The sequence below is a fragment of the Phalacrocorax carbo genome, chromosome 1 (assembly GCF_963921805.1).
Source record: "Phalacrocorax carbo chromosome 1, bPhaCar2.1, whole genome shotgun sequence".
Classification (NCBI taxonomy): domain Eukaryota; kingdom Metazoa; phylum Chordata; class Aves; order Suliformes; family Phalacrocoracidae; genus Phalacrocorax; species Phalacrocorax carbo.
Window position 1 is genome coordinate 50,200,441 of NC_087513.1, and position 13,049 is coordinate 50,213,489.

The 13,049-nt window shown below is 44.4% G+C and overlaps 1 protein-coding gene across 2 annotated transcripts in view; it reads right to left on the minus strand.

Moving 5' to 3' along the window:
- Positions 1–5,595, minus strand: part of EEA1 (early endosome antigen 1) — a 77,230-nt gene extending 71,635 nt beyond the window's left edge. For both annotated transcript variants that reach the window (XM_064450797.1, XM_064450791.1), the window contains exon 1: positions 5,415–5,595. In XM_064450797.1, the coding sequence (XP_064306867.1) occupies positions 5,415–5,438 (24 nt within the window). In that variant the 5' untranslated portion in view covers positions 5,439–5,595. The remainder of the gene's footprint in view (positions 1–5,414) is intronic.
- Between the last annotated feature and the right edge of the window lie 7,454 nt (positions 5,596–13,049).

Below are 13,049 nucleotides of genomic sequence, written 5' to 3' on the forward strand. Positions count from 1 at the left end.
TCTGTCCCAGCATCTACATCCACAAGTAGAAATGGGATGTTTTGAAATAGAGAAAGTGTCAGCATTAAAGTATATGCACTTCTTTACTAATCCCTTACAAGAAATGGAAGCCTTTTGTTCCACTCTTCAGCCTCAAAACCTGAAGAATGTGCCTTCATGTAGCCTTGGACAGAAAGACACTAAAGACGGAGAACGTAAACAAAACTCGATAGACTGGGCAATGGCAAGAAGAGATGGTCCAACCGTCTCTTTAGACAGGCAGCACATATCTCCGCTTTTGCAATACCTGAGCGCATGCTTTCAGCATACCTAATGAAGAGACATCTTGTCTAGACTTCACTCTTCCTAGAAAGGCTGGACTAGATGATCCCTGAGGTCCCTTCCAACCTTGGATTCTGTGAATCGTTTCATCCCAAAACCAAGAATCTTCTGTGACAATATTTTCTTTGCCTTATATCATAACTTCTTATACAACACTACTGTGCATTGTTAATCGCCCATCACATTTCACCCCAGAGTTGGCTGCATTTCACAATGAGATTTGCATATTAAATTCTGCTAGTTCTAGCACTACAAACTGGAGAATATTACAACCTCCAGGATGAAAGCTCTTATTGTACAAGTACAGTGTTATTACTATGTGGTTGATTAAAGTGTTTGCTTTACAAAACACTTCAGGCATGCTATAATCACACTAAAATGCACTGCACGGCATGTCTTATTGCATGCAATAGACAAGACAGAAATTTTAAACAGTACCTGGTAAAATCCTTTTAGCCTTTCAAAAAACAACCTGCTCCCTTTAAATGACAGAGTATAATTCCAAGGTAGATTTAGAAAAGTTAGTATGAATAGGTGGCATTTTCTGGTGAGTGGCGTGCACAAGGAAGACAGATGGGAAGGAAAAGAGGTCATTAAGTAACTTTCAAGATTGGGAGAAACACCCTATAACATCCATTTGCAAAGTAATACAGACTAGCAAGAAAAATTTAATACACATTTGGAAGGATGTTATGGAAACCGAGACCATAAAAGCAATTAACTTATCTTTCAAGGCTGTAATATAATTCAAACATCCTTCACCAGCCAAACAAAGAATGGGAGATTGGGAATATTTTCTTTTAATTGATCATTGCATGACCAAATAAGTTCACACACGCGTTTAAGCTTGGCTCCCAGACCACTGTTATATCACGTTCCATAAAATAAAATAAAGCACAACACATTGAACAATGCAGACTTTGTGAACTAAGGAAAGATTCACAATGATGCTCTTTGTTTCCAGTTGGACTATACAGGGGAGCAAACTTATGAATCCCATAGGAAAGTAATTTTTCACACAGGCTTCTCTACATGTATTTTTACATAATTAACATTTGACCCTCAAAGGCATACCTGGAGTTGAAAGACTGAGGCAAAAGTAGTCTCTCACCCAGCATATTTCTTTCCTAGCTGTAGTTTACTTTGCAGAGAAGCATGCGTTTCTACTACTAGCACTAGAGTTGTAGAAGTAATATGCTAAACTTCATAATGTTGTTCTCTGTGTTTTCTCAAAACTGCAAGCTAATATAAAGAAGCATCATTAACAACAAAAAGGACGACAACGATTGCAGCTTGTTTTCTGAAAACATTCATGTAATGAATGAGTTGAGCTAATGCATTAAAATGATAGAGTATGAATATGGATCGCTACCGTGTCATTTTTGCATAGTCATTTATCTGTCTATAGCTACACTCCATTCAGTTATGATACTCTTTTCAGCAGTCTTAAATTCAGAATAAATTAAACCTTTGAAAAAATATGTTACGCCTTGAGGAAGTCTGAATATGGATTTATACAGTTTTCCCAGCACAGATTTAAATACTACAGAAGGGTACTATTGTCCAAATGTATTAAGGTCCCAAAACAACAAACAAGACAAAAGAATGAGAAGAAGGTCAAAGTCCCTGTTATCAAACAACTCTTAGTGCTAGAAACAGTACAGTGTAATACAGAACAGTAATATTGTTTAGTTCTAAAGAGGTGTGATGGCTATTTTATGACTCCATAAAATGAAATGACTCCTGACTTCATAGGGCACAAAGCCTTTCTTTCCCATCACGCCATCGGTTCCACACAAGCAGGCCTTGCACTCAGGAAGAGGCACACGTGCTCCCTTCAACCCCAGAGGGAGGGCACGAGCACAGCTGCAGTTCAGCGTCTGAGAAAGTACGATATTTAGCAAGCCCTGCAATTATAAACGTAAAAAAGAAAATTATAGGTAAGGCACAAGACGCCAATCATCCCAGACAGACTCCCAGCTCCTGAGCTGGGAGTAAGAGAAAAGGTGACTGTGCTACCCAAGCTACAGAAATGCTGCAAAGCCCTGCTCTCCACCTAGACTCCAAGATCCCGACACCAACAACGCGAGCACTGTTAGAGCAATAGGATCTTACCACCCAAACACAGTATAACCGCTAACAGTTGCAGACAGCCAGTTAAACACAAAGAATGAAGACAAAACCCAATGTAAACAGTAGTCACACTGCCCCAACAGATGACTCCTTCACTACAAAGCATGAGCGATGGGAAGAAGGCTCATGGGAAAGTCAAAGTAATCAGTTTTCCACCAGCTGAAAATAAATGCCTCCTCCTTACAAAAAGTGGGTTTTTTTCTCTTGTTTTTCAAGTTTTGGTATCTTGCAAATATGAGAAGCGAGCTCTGCTTTAACAGACCAGAGGCAACAGCCACTGTCTCACTAGCAGAGAGGGGACACAATGGCCACAAAGGGCCTTCAGAGTTGAACACAATAAAGAAAAGAGAGCTCTCTGAAGAATCCGCTGACAAAAAAATCAAAATACCTGGGCAGGAAAGATGTCTCGGACATTTCACATAGATGCCTTTTGGGAAAGACTGCCTTTTTCTAGATCAGCATCACAAACAATGCATTAAACTGAAAAGTGGCAAGAATGAATACAAGGTGGTTTTACGGTGCAAACATACAGAGCAGGGAAACAGCTTGCAGGGAAATGACCTAAAACAAGGACCTAGTTGAGGACAGCTTGGAGATACCAACCTCAAAAACTAAATGAGCAGTGCCCAGTAGTAACTGGTACATAATACTTTCTATTTCCAAAATATGCCAAAGTCACCATGAAGATGTTTTAAAAAACAGAAATAACAACTGTGGAAGAAATAAAAAGGTGAACAGGGAACTGAAGAAGTATTAAAAAAAAAGAAACATCTGATGTTTTAAAACTTCAGGAACCAGAATTTCAATGAAGTGACTAAAACTAGAAATAGTATCTATGTAGCTTCTGTCTTCTTCCTTTGCAGCTTGATGGCCTGCTGAGTTGCAAAAAAAAAAAAAAGTAATAAAGAATTCCTTTTTTTTAAAACATACTTTCATAGCTACTCAAGTTACATCACCAGTAATGACTAACCAACTGGCTAGAAAGGATGGCATCACTTATAATCAAATAATAAACCCAATGCATACACAAGAAACTGCGTTTCAGTGACTGGAAGGTGGGGGGTTTATGCCAGCTACATTAATGATGCACAAGAAAAGTGTCAAGAGGAGGTTCCTTGGTCTTCAAATTACTGCCTCAGATTGGTGAAAGATTTTAATACTTATGCTACTTTGCTTTATGAACAAATCTGACAGCAAGCTAAGGCTCAGTATTAACACCAAAGTACACTGGAAGTCTTCTCGTACTTTGCCAGCCGCAGACTGTAAGGCAGAAAGGTACATACGAGGTTGTACATACAATCACTACTTTATTAAGAGGGCTTTAGGCCTTTTACAAAGAGGTGGATTTTTAAAAGCACAGTTATTTGCATCAATTAAAAGATTAATATCTTTAAAAATCTTGGCATTTCTCTATTTATTTTTTGGGCAGGAAGAAGCCTGTTTCACCTGTGTTGGCAATTAGCTGGGCTGCAATCCTGTAATTTTTGGGAGTCACTGGGGAATAGTTATTTGTCTAAACTTTTCAGAAAGGACGGCTGTTTCTAACACACAAAAAAACTTTTGCCCTGACTTCAGGTTTTTATAGGAACCGTTTAGCTGAACTTATACTTGGTGGCAAATTTCCTTTGGCACTGGAGCAAGCTTTTTCCTACATCATAAAAGCCTCCCTTGATGGCCTGTTATTTCTCAGAATCAATAAACACCCAGTTAAATGATGCCAATATTTAATTAGATCCGTATTATATCCCTGCTTGTTAGCAGGGCTTCCCATTAAACTTCAGGAAGGAAGTTCTTCCCTGTAAACGCGAAGTTCCAAACAGACCACAAGCGATCTCCACCTGCTCGGGGCCTATGACTGAAAAACAATTTGAGGCACACTTTACACTGGAAGAAGTCGGCGGTATGCATGCCGATGTACCTTCTTCCCCTCTGTTGACTCTCACCCTTGCAGCAACGCTTCCTTGCATGGCAGGTAAGAAAAGCATAAAACACCCTTTCACGGAGGCGTTACACAGACGGAGCACTTCGAAGGAAACACCAGGCAGAACACCACGGGCAGGTGGTTTCCCCTCTTATCCGTCAGCGCCTTCTGCACGACACCGCTCTCCTGCGGTGCGGGATCTGGAGCGCTGCCTTCCCACCGCCGGCGTGACTCAACCCTTTTCGGTGCATCCCCCAGCCGGGCGCCAGCCAGCCCCGCGCCAGGCCGACACCTGCCCTTCGCCAGCTCCCTCCCACCCCAGCCACCAGCGAAACGCAAGGCGGCCAGCACCGCCGCGCAGACACGCGAGGGTTTTGGAAGGCGAGAAGGGTTTCATAAACGACTGTCACAACTTGGTTTTTCAAACCAGCCCAAGCTGCCGGAAAAGCCAGTTCCGAAACGAAGGGAGAGGGCTGGCCGGTGGCCGCCGGGCTGCTTCCGGCCCCCGCGGAGCAAACCCCGGTCCCCGCGGCGGCTCTCCCCAGGCTGGGCTTCCCGTGAGCCTGCCCGAAGCGCGGGCGGCCCGCTGCCGCGGCGGCGGGCGGAGGCGACGCCACGCTGCGGGAAGGAGCCACGCCGGGGCAGGGCCGCCCCTCGCCCCGCCGACAGGCCTCTGGCCCGGCCGCGGGGGCCCGCCCGCCGCCGGTACCCCCGCCCAGCCCGGGGGACGCCGCCGCCCCCAGCCGGGACGCGGCGCGGGAGCGCGGGCCCCTCCCGTCCCGTCCCGTCCCGCCCCGCCTCGTCGGGGCTGGGGCCGTCCCCTGCGGCGGGCGAGAAGCTCGCGGCCTCCACGGGCCTACGCCGGCCCCTGCGCCCCGGGCCGGGCCGGGCCGGTGGCTCCGGCCCCGCCGCGGGGAGCCCGGCCCCGAGCCCGGCCGGCACCAGGAAGCGGCACCTCCCCGCCACGGCACGGAACGGCACAGCGAGGCAAGACACGCCGCCCTCGCCGGCGCCGCCGGGGCGGGTCTCGCTGCCTTACCCGCTGGAGAATCCGCCTGAACATGGTGGCGGAGCCCGGATGCCGCCGGGCGGCCGCGGCCAGGCCGAGGGGGAAGCCGCGGGGCCCCGCGCAGCGCCAGCGCCGCCCCCGCCCCGCAGGAGCCCGGCGCGGCCCGATCGCCCCGCCACAGCCGCCGCGGCCGGGGAGGCGGGGCAGCCGCCGGGGCGGGACCGCGCCGCGCCGCGCCGCCCCGGGGAGGGACGGGCGGAGACGGGGCCGCCACCGCCCGGCCGGGGGAACGTGTGAGGGTGCCCGGCGGGGGCTGCGCCCCCATCTCCTCCGCGGAGGCCCGGGCCGGGCTCCTTCCCTCCCGCCGCAGGCGGGCCCAGCACCGCAGCTCTCGGAGGCGTCCCGGCTGCCGAGGGCAAGGCGCGGAGAGGGGAGGACAGCGGTCTCTGCTGCCGCTCGCCCGGCCGGCAGTGCCCGCTGCCTGGCGGGAGGCCGGGCGGCTTTCCCGTCCCCGGCAGCGCGGCCTTCTCCCCTCGGGGGCTGCCCGGGCGGCGGCGGGGCCCCTCGCTGCTGGCATTCCTCCGGAATCGGGCCCCGGCCGGGGGAAGGAAACGCGCTCTAGTGCCAACTCGCAGCTGGGACTCAGTGGATGAGGCGAAGCGCGAAGGCAGCTCCGCGTTTATTTTGTCAGTCGTGCGGTATTGAGAGTACTGAGGAATGCATGTTCCAGGAGTATTGTTAGGGCATTCTGTTTCGAATAATTAGCTGGGAATTTACTTCTGAAGGAGCAGGTGCTTCCTTCAAGCCCTGAACTGAAAAGGCAGCCTTGTGGCATGACCCATTAAGTGATTTTTAAATATCAGGAAAGAATATTTTGCTCACACAAGCACACACCTACCTTCAAAAAAAGTACAGCCCAAAAACATCAGTTCAACCGAGAAAGAATCTGTATCTGTAGGTAGTGAGGTAAAAGCCTGGCCAGGAGAGTTGCTGGAATACCAGTACCCTCTATAATCTGTAATTCAACACACCGCCGTTCCCTGTTCTATTCTAAAGCTGCATCTTTTAATACTGGATGCAAGTCAAAGGGTCATGAGTAAATAATAAACCTGTTCAATGACTAATTGTGCTGAGTGGAGCAAATATAGCAGAGCACCAGCTGTTCTGCAAAGATTGAAAACATTTTTTCCACTCAAAGGCTGACATATCTAAGTGCTCTAAAATCCTCAGATTTAGCATGAGTTACGAGCACATGACCAGAAGTATTCGGCTGCAGCAGCTTAGGGCTAGAGGCACAGCAGCGTTATGTGTCTGAGCTCAGTTTATTCCAGCTACAGGCTCCAGTGTGTTCCACGCTAGTGTCATTTGGTCCACAACTGGGGCGGGTTAAAAGTGCACACGCAGTTGCTATCGGCTTCAGCTGATAAGCAGTGATATCTTTGGTCACATCCGTTAGATCGTTTTCATTTATGTGTACATAGTACGAAGTGGCTTTGAAATTTGACATACTGTAAGGCAGTAATGATGTTTGTTTCTGAATTTTGTACGTGGGATTAACAATGGGAAAAGGATTGTTCTTGCACGGCCGTACAGTTCCTTAAATATCTAGGCTGTAGACATTTACTGTAAATTTAATCAAAATGACTGCAAATTTTAATACCTCACCCCCTTTACCAGATATTTCAACAAGAGCAATCGACAGCCTAGACGATGAACTGTTGGAATGTGCTATTTGCCATACCCAGGTGAGTTAAGCAGCCCATCTTTGCAACACATCTTTTACTCTCTCAGGTTAGCAATTCCTGAGGGCTCAGAGGAAGATGACAGAGGTTTGAGGACACTAGTTAGAAGTCTTGCATCAGAGGAGGATTTTCTTAGGCAGGTCTTGCAAGGAAATGCGTGATCCTTTATTTGTGTGGATGTCTGTTTGAACATATGCATCTGTCTGTGCACCCTTCCACCCGTCATTTCCTCAGTAACTTATAAATCCATGGGCCAGTTTCAATCAAATACAACAGAGCCAGATAGGCTTAAAGATATTAAGTATCTACAAATTTAAATAGGTGGCCAGGGAGAGGAGAGAGACCCTATTGATTCCCACCTGTAAAGGAAAGACCGTGGTGTGACTGCCTCTTCTAAATACCAGAGAATGCACACAAAAATTCACCCCTAGGGCAGAGATCTAGAAAAAAAAAAGATTAAATCGTTCCCATTTCCAGTGGAAGTCCTTGGGTTTAATTATGGTGTGTATGGTAATGCCTATGAATTCATATGATGTGCTGCCCTTACACTGAAATCTCAGGCTGCTAGAATATAGTTCATGTCCTCAGGTGTGGGAGTTATAAATTTTCGTTTCTTCGCCCCTCATAAACTGTGAGGGGCTTGGTGACAGGAGAGTTAAAAGGTGCCTTCTTATGGAGTCCATTGGTGGCAGAAAGTGTCAGACCACAGGCATGGCACAGACTTTCCTAGATCCAGCAGGAAGCAAGTATTTCATCCTCTAAACAGATGCCAAAGGCTGAAAGTCCAAACTACATCAACCTCTTGCATACCTGCAGAAGCCAGCATGCTTTTATTTCAGTAGAGATCCAAAATCAATCTTTTGACTGTACAAGCAGTATTCAGGATGGCCCAGCATGCACCAACACTGCTCAGATGTTCCAATAGATAACTGCCTTTTTATTTTTTAAAGGCTATGCATATAAATAAATATGCAGCCAAATAAAAGCAATTATTCTGGACCATGGCCTGCAGGAATCAGTGCCCATGCCATCTTTTGCCATGACTGAGGGCCACAGGAACCACCATAACTTGGTACAAAATGGCAGGGAAAATAATGTGTGGTATGTCCACGGCACATATGCTCGCTCAGACTTGTGGCCTATAAATTTGCAAAGATTCCAGGCTACTGTCCTACATATTTTCAGTGTTTATACGGATGATTATTTTCAGTCATGTGAAGTTCCTGACCTCAAAATCTCTTGGTCACAAGCTCCTTGGGTTCATGACATTCTGCACTGGAAAAGCATCCCATTTTTTCAAGATGTTGCTTTTAAGTATCCTGTTTATAAAAAGCATCAGCCTCTGGTTATTTTTTTTTCCTAGCTCTTAAACTGTACATTTCTGGCTGTCACTATATGCTGCTCATATACTTCAGCGAGTAGCTTTCAAATTCATCCACATCTTTTTCTGAGGCTCTCTCCTTTCAAGTTAAACTCTATGAAACTCAGTTGAACACAGTTTGTTTAAAGGATTTGTATGTTAAAAACCATAATAACTAGCAGGTAAAAGTAGTATCATGTTAAAAATCCACATCACAAACTATGGAACAGACAAAGAGGAATAATAAGAATAAAGACTATTAAAAAGTTGCCAACCGTCTGTCTTCAAAGGTTAAAACTTTCCATAGACTCCCCTTTATCTCCTCAGCCAAGCTCTTCCAACAAACCCATGTTTGAGCTACTGGAGAAAATTGGCTTCTATATACAATTTAAATATGGACCCCCTCCCCCCAGACCCCAAGAAATGATACAACTTACCATATGGAAATTATTGATCAAAAGAAGTATTTTATCTTAAAGTACTTGATACAAGCATAGCAAATTTGTTAGGTCTTGGAAATTGTTTGTAATATTCATACAACAACTGCTGTGCATATTTATGAAATGGCAGCCAAGGAGTCAATATAGAGACAAAGATTATGGCCATTATCTCCCGGTCAGTCCTCAATGATTTAGAAAACGTGCCGCTTGGAGTTTGGATTCTAAAATGATGGTAAGGTACGAGATGTCTTATAAACTGATTAAGTAAGTAAATCTGTGACTAGAAAAAGCAGCAAGCTATTGTAAGCGCAAAACTGTAATTCATAAGTAAGTAGTGCAGCGTAAGTTACAGCATTGCTGAAACCAAGAGAAAACATGCATCTGGATTTTGTGATTCCTTTTAGTGGCTTGTATTATGAGCATGTATTTCACAGAAATATAGGGATGTGGGTGTTCCTAAATCAAAGCAGCATTTCATCAAAATGCCTACTAGACATTGTCATTTAAGAACATAGCTGGACAAATGAAAATTTGTGAAGGAAAAACTCCCTTGAAGAAGAATGTTTCGGCTATTGATACTCTTGTCCCTCAAAAATATTTGCAAAAAAAAAAATGCAGAGTGCAGTTCGAATTCATGTTTTCTTCATTTTGCTGAGAAACTACAACTGAAACTTGTCATTCTTGCAGGCAGCACCAATAAGCTTGAAGAGGCCAATGGCAGAAAACACTTGGTAAAAGAGAATTTCCTGGTGAAACTAGTGATATGGAGAAATAAGTGGTAGGTGGTTGGGATGAGACATCAGTGAGACTCACAGTGCATGAAGAAAAAATAATTTTAAAAGTGACACGTAAAGGCAAAAAGTCAAAAAGGTGGAAAAGATTGGAAACTACAGAAATTCCACATTTTGTTTCAGTCTTTGAAGACTTATGAAGACACAAAGTGATAAAAGCGCGTGACAAAATTTGGAAGCTTTATGAAGTACGGATTTGGGCACAAATGCATTTTCAACTGAAGGCGGGGCTGCTTAGCAGCACAGATGGGCCACTGCCATACAGTGGGGGTACACACACCTTGCCAGACAGTCCTAAGGAAGGCAGCTGCCAGGCCCTCCCTGCCCGCCACCTGTATATATAGGGCACAATAGCCATAGGAGGACCAAGACGTGCAATTAAGAACAGCTAAAAGACTTCTCAGAGTTCTCAAAATATGAAAATCTTTATTTGTTACTGATCCTGCTATTTATGTAGGAATATACTTTAAAATGGACAATGACTAAGTATTAAAATGACAGCATCTATCTTGCCCTCAAGAGAGTTTGACAGTTTGGACTGAACTCTCAGTATTTTATTATTTACCCTTTGACTCCCCCTCAGCTTTGTTAGGGGAAACAAATGTGTTTAGCCTGGAAAAATATTTAGGGTGGTTTTAAACTGGAGTTAGCAAATCAAGATTATCCAGTGGCTTAGGCACTAGTCTAAGACTTGGGAGACTGCATATAATTTTGTACCCACCCCAGAAGTAGTCCTCTGAGTAACACTCCCCACCTATAAAAAAGAAAATACTGATACCTTTTCTATGGTGAAAAGAAATTGGAATCTTGTGATGAAAAGCATTATAGAAGAGTCGAATATTACTACTAATGTAAATTTATTGGCAGTCAGTTAGGTGGTGGTAACCAAATGGTTTGTGACCAGTGGAAGAAATGAAGCCTAGTTTCCCATGAAGAATATATCCTGCCGCTTCACCTTTACAGAAGCTCCATCTTCTGTCTCTCCAAGGCTACTCAGGGCCCCACCACATAGGAGACAGGGTGTGCTGTGGTCAGTCCAGAGCTGCACAGGAGCTCCTGTACGTTAGCTGGGCTCACTGATCTTTCCAGTAGCATAAATGTCGATCTTTTACCTCTACCCAGCCATCAATTTTGTCAGAAACCCAAGAAATGTAATTACCTTTGAGACATCTACGCCTCTTTCTGATTAGACTTAAACTGCCCCATGGGTTCAAAAGGTATGCGGTGGGGGGCAGGGGGGAAGGATGATGAAAGACACCAGAGGTCACCTTTGCTTCCCTAAGGAGCTAGGCAAAACCCATAGGGGGGTTTTAGTCTGTGTTTGAACTAGTCGCCAATCTTTCCTGATCCATTCCCTTCTCAATACAGAGGAAAATAACAGCTCTTCAGTTCTTCACTCGAGGTACCGAAGAGCTTAGCCAGAGCACCAGCACTTCACTGATGAAGTACTGCATGTCTTAGGGTGAGTGTATCTTCTCAGCTACTTTAGAACCAGGCTGACTCTGTGGTGACGTCTGTAACAAAGAGCTGACAACTGGAGGCCAGCTTCTGTGCTACAGAAAGCGTCTTTCAAGTCAGTGCAATGACTTGCATGAGTAACGAGCGTGTGTACTAATAAAGGCTGGATGGCTAGCATTAATACCAAACCCAAGAGCTCAAAGTCATGGCTTCTATCTAGTGTTACAGAACCTGAATGTTGTAGGATTTGCACAGCTCCCCCCAGGTAACCCCAATTAAAGACAGAAGTAATAGAATTATCTCCATTAACAACAAAAAATTGCTCCAGTGACTGATTTTTTTTTTACACCCACCCCAAGACTGAATCACTGTGTGGAGTATGCCATGTAGCTTTGCTGGAGTAGCTGGAGAGACAGGCACTGGAACAAGAGAAAGCCCAGCAGCATTCAAGAGAGCTGAAGTCATAAATATGTATGAGTTCATGTAAAAAATAAACCTGATATTAATATAACCAAAATCTGAGATGGAGAAGATCTGCCGCTGAGTCATACAGAACACTCCTTGCCAAATGCCTTGGCTATGAAATTATTCTGCATAAAATTGAAAGCCTACCACAAAACAAACACTTTCAAATACCACCCCAAAAAGCTGTGGTGATGCCGTGGCCATTCTGATCCCGTTACTTCAGAGACGTTAGCTCTTGCTGGCAAGTTTCCTAGGCACTTTCCAGTAAATGGCACAGAAAATGGGTAAATAGAGCGAAGACAGGGGATTGGTGGAATTCCACTGCAGAGTAAAACTCTAATATTTTAAAGAACACGTTTTTGGGGGTTTCTTATCTGCTCACTTTGGTATGTGCTAATATACATACGTAGCTTCTCTTTCTTTGGGTCTTAGACACACAATTCTGCATCTCCATCAGTCTAGGGACGTTTGAGGCTATTTCAATGATTTTTCAGCAAAACACTTCAAATGCCAAATGAAAGAAGCAGGGGAGCCCTTAGTATGTAGGTTGTAGGGATGCCAGTAGTACTGATCATTTAAATTAACCTTATTAGAACTCTCTTAGTTGCAATGGAAACATAAGATGCATTTTCAATGTCATGTATGAAGATTTAGTGATAATAGAGTTGTGAGCATTGTTTTGATCACCCTTCTGAATAATTGCAAAAAACCTGAAGCTCTGTGGGTTGTTTTTTTTTTCCCAAACACAAGTCTAACCAAATGTAGTAAGAAGCTTTTTTTTTTTTTTTTTATATATATATGAAGGTCCGTAAAACACTGATTCGAACCCTGTCCTCTTCTCTGAAAAGTAACGCGCTATTTGTTCATGGCTTTGTATGTAAGCAGATGTAATAAACGTTGGCTTTGTGGGAGTCATTGTATGCATGCATTGCAATCCAGTTAAATATTTTTAAATGATCAGAACAGAGGCTGCTAAACAAAGAGGACACATTTTAACTATAAAAGGAGGTTGACAAGCTTTCTTAAAACTGTAAACAAATACTCCTGTAGCTTTAGAGTAACCACACAATGCTTAATGGCATCTGTTATTATAAACTTAACCTCTCAAAGTCTTCCAGTTTTGTGTTTTAACGTTAGAAATTTACTGACTCTAGAATCCAAAATGCTATTTTTAAGCTTTACAGCATTACACTGCTAAACGCCCTGCTGGCCAGCCCTTGATTTTCTTGCAGTACTAGCCAAACCTGTCTATGTAGCAATTGTAGTAATGATTTAGACATGAGGAAGAATCTTGGGAATAAGCAAAGGAGGATTACAAATCTCTCTCAGTTAAGCATTTTTTTTTAAAGTTAAAATGTTCACACTAGGACAATAATGAGGGGACCTTTCATTCATCATCTTCCTTTCCT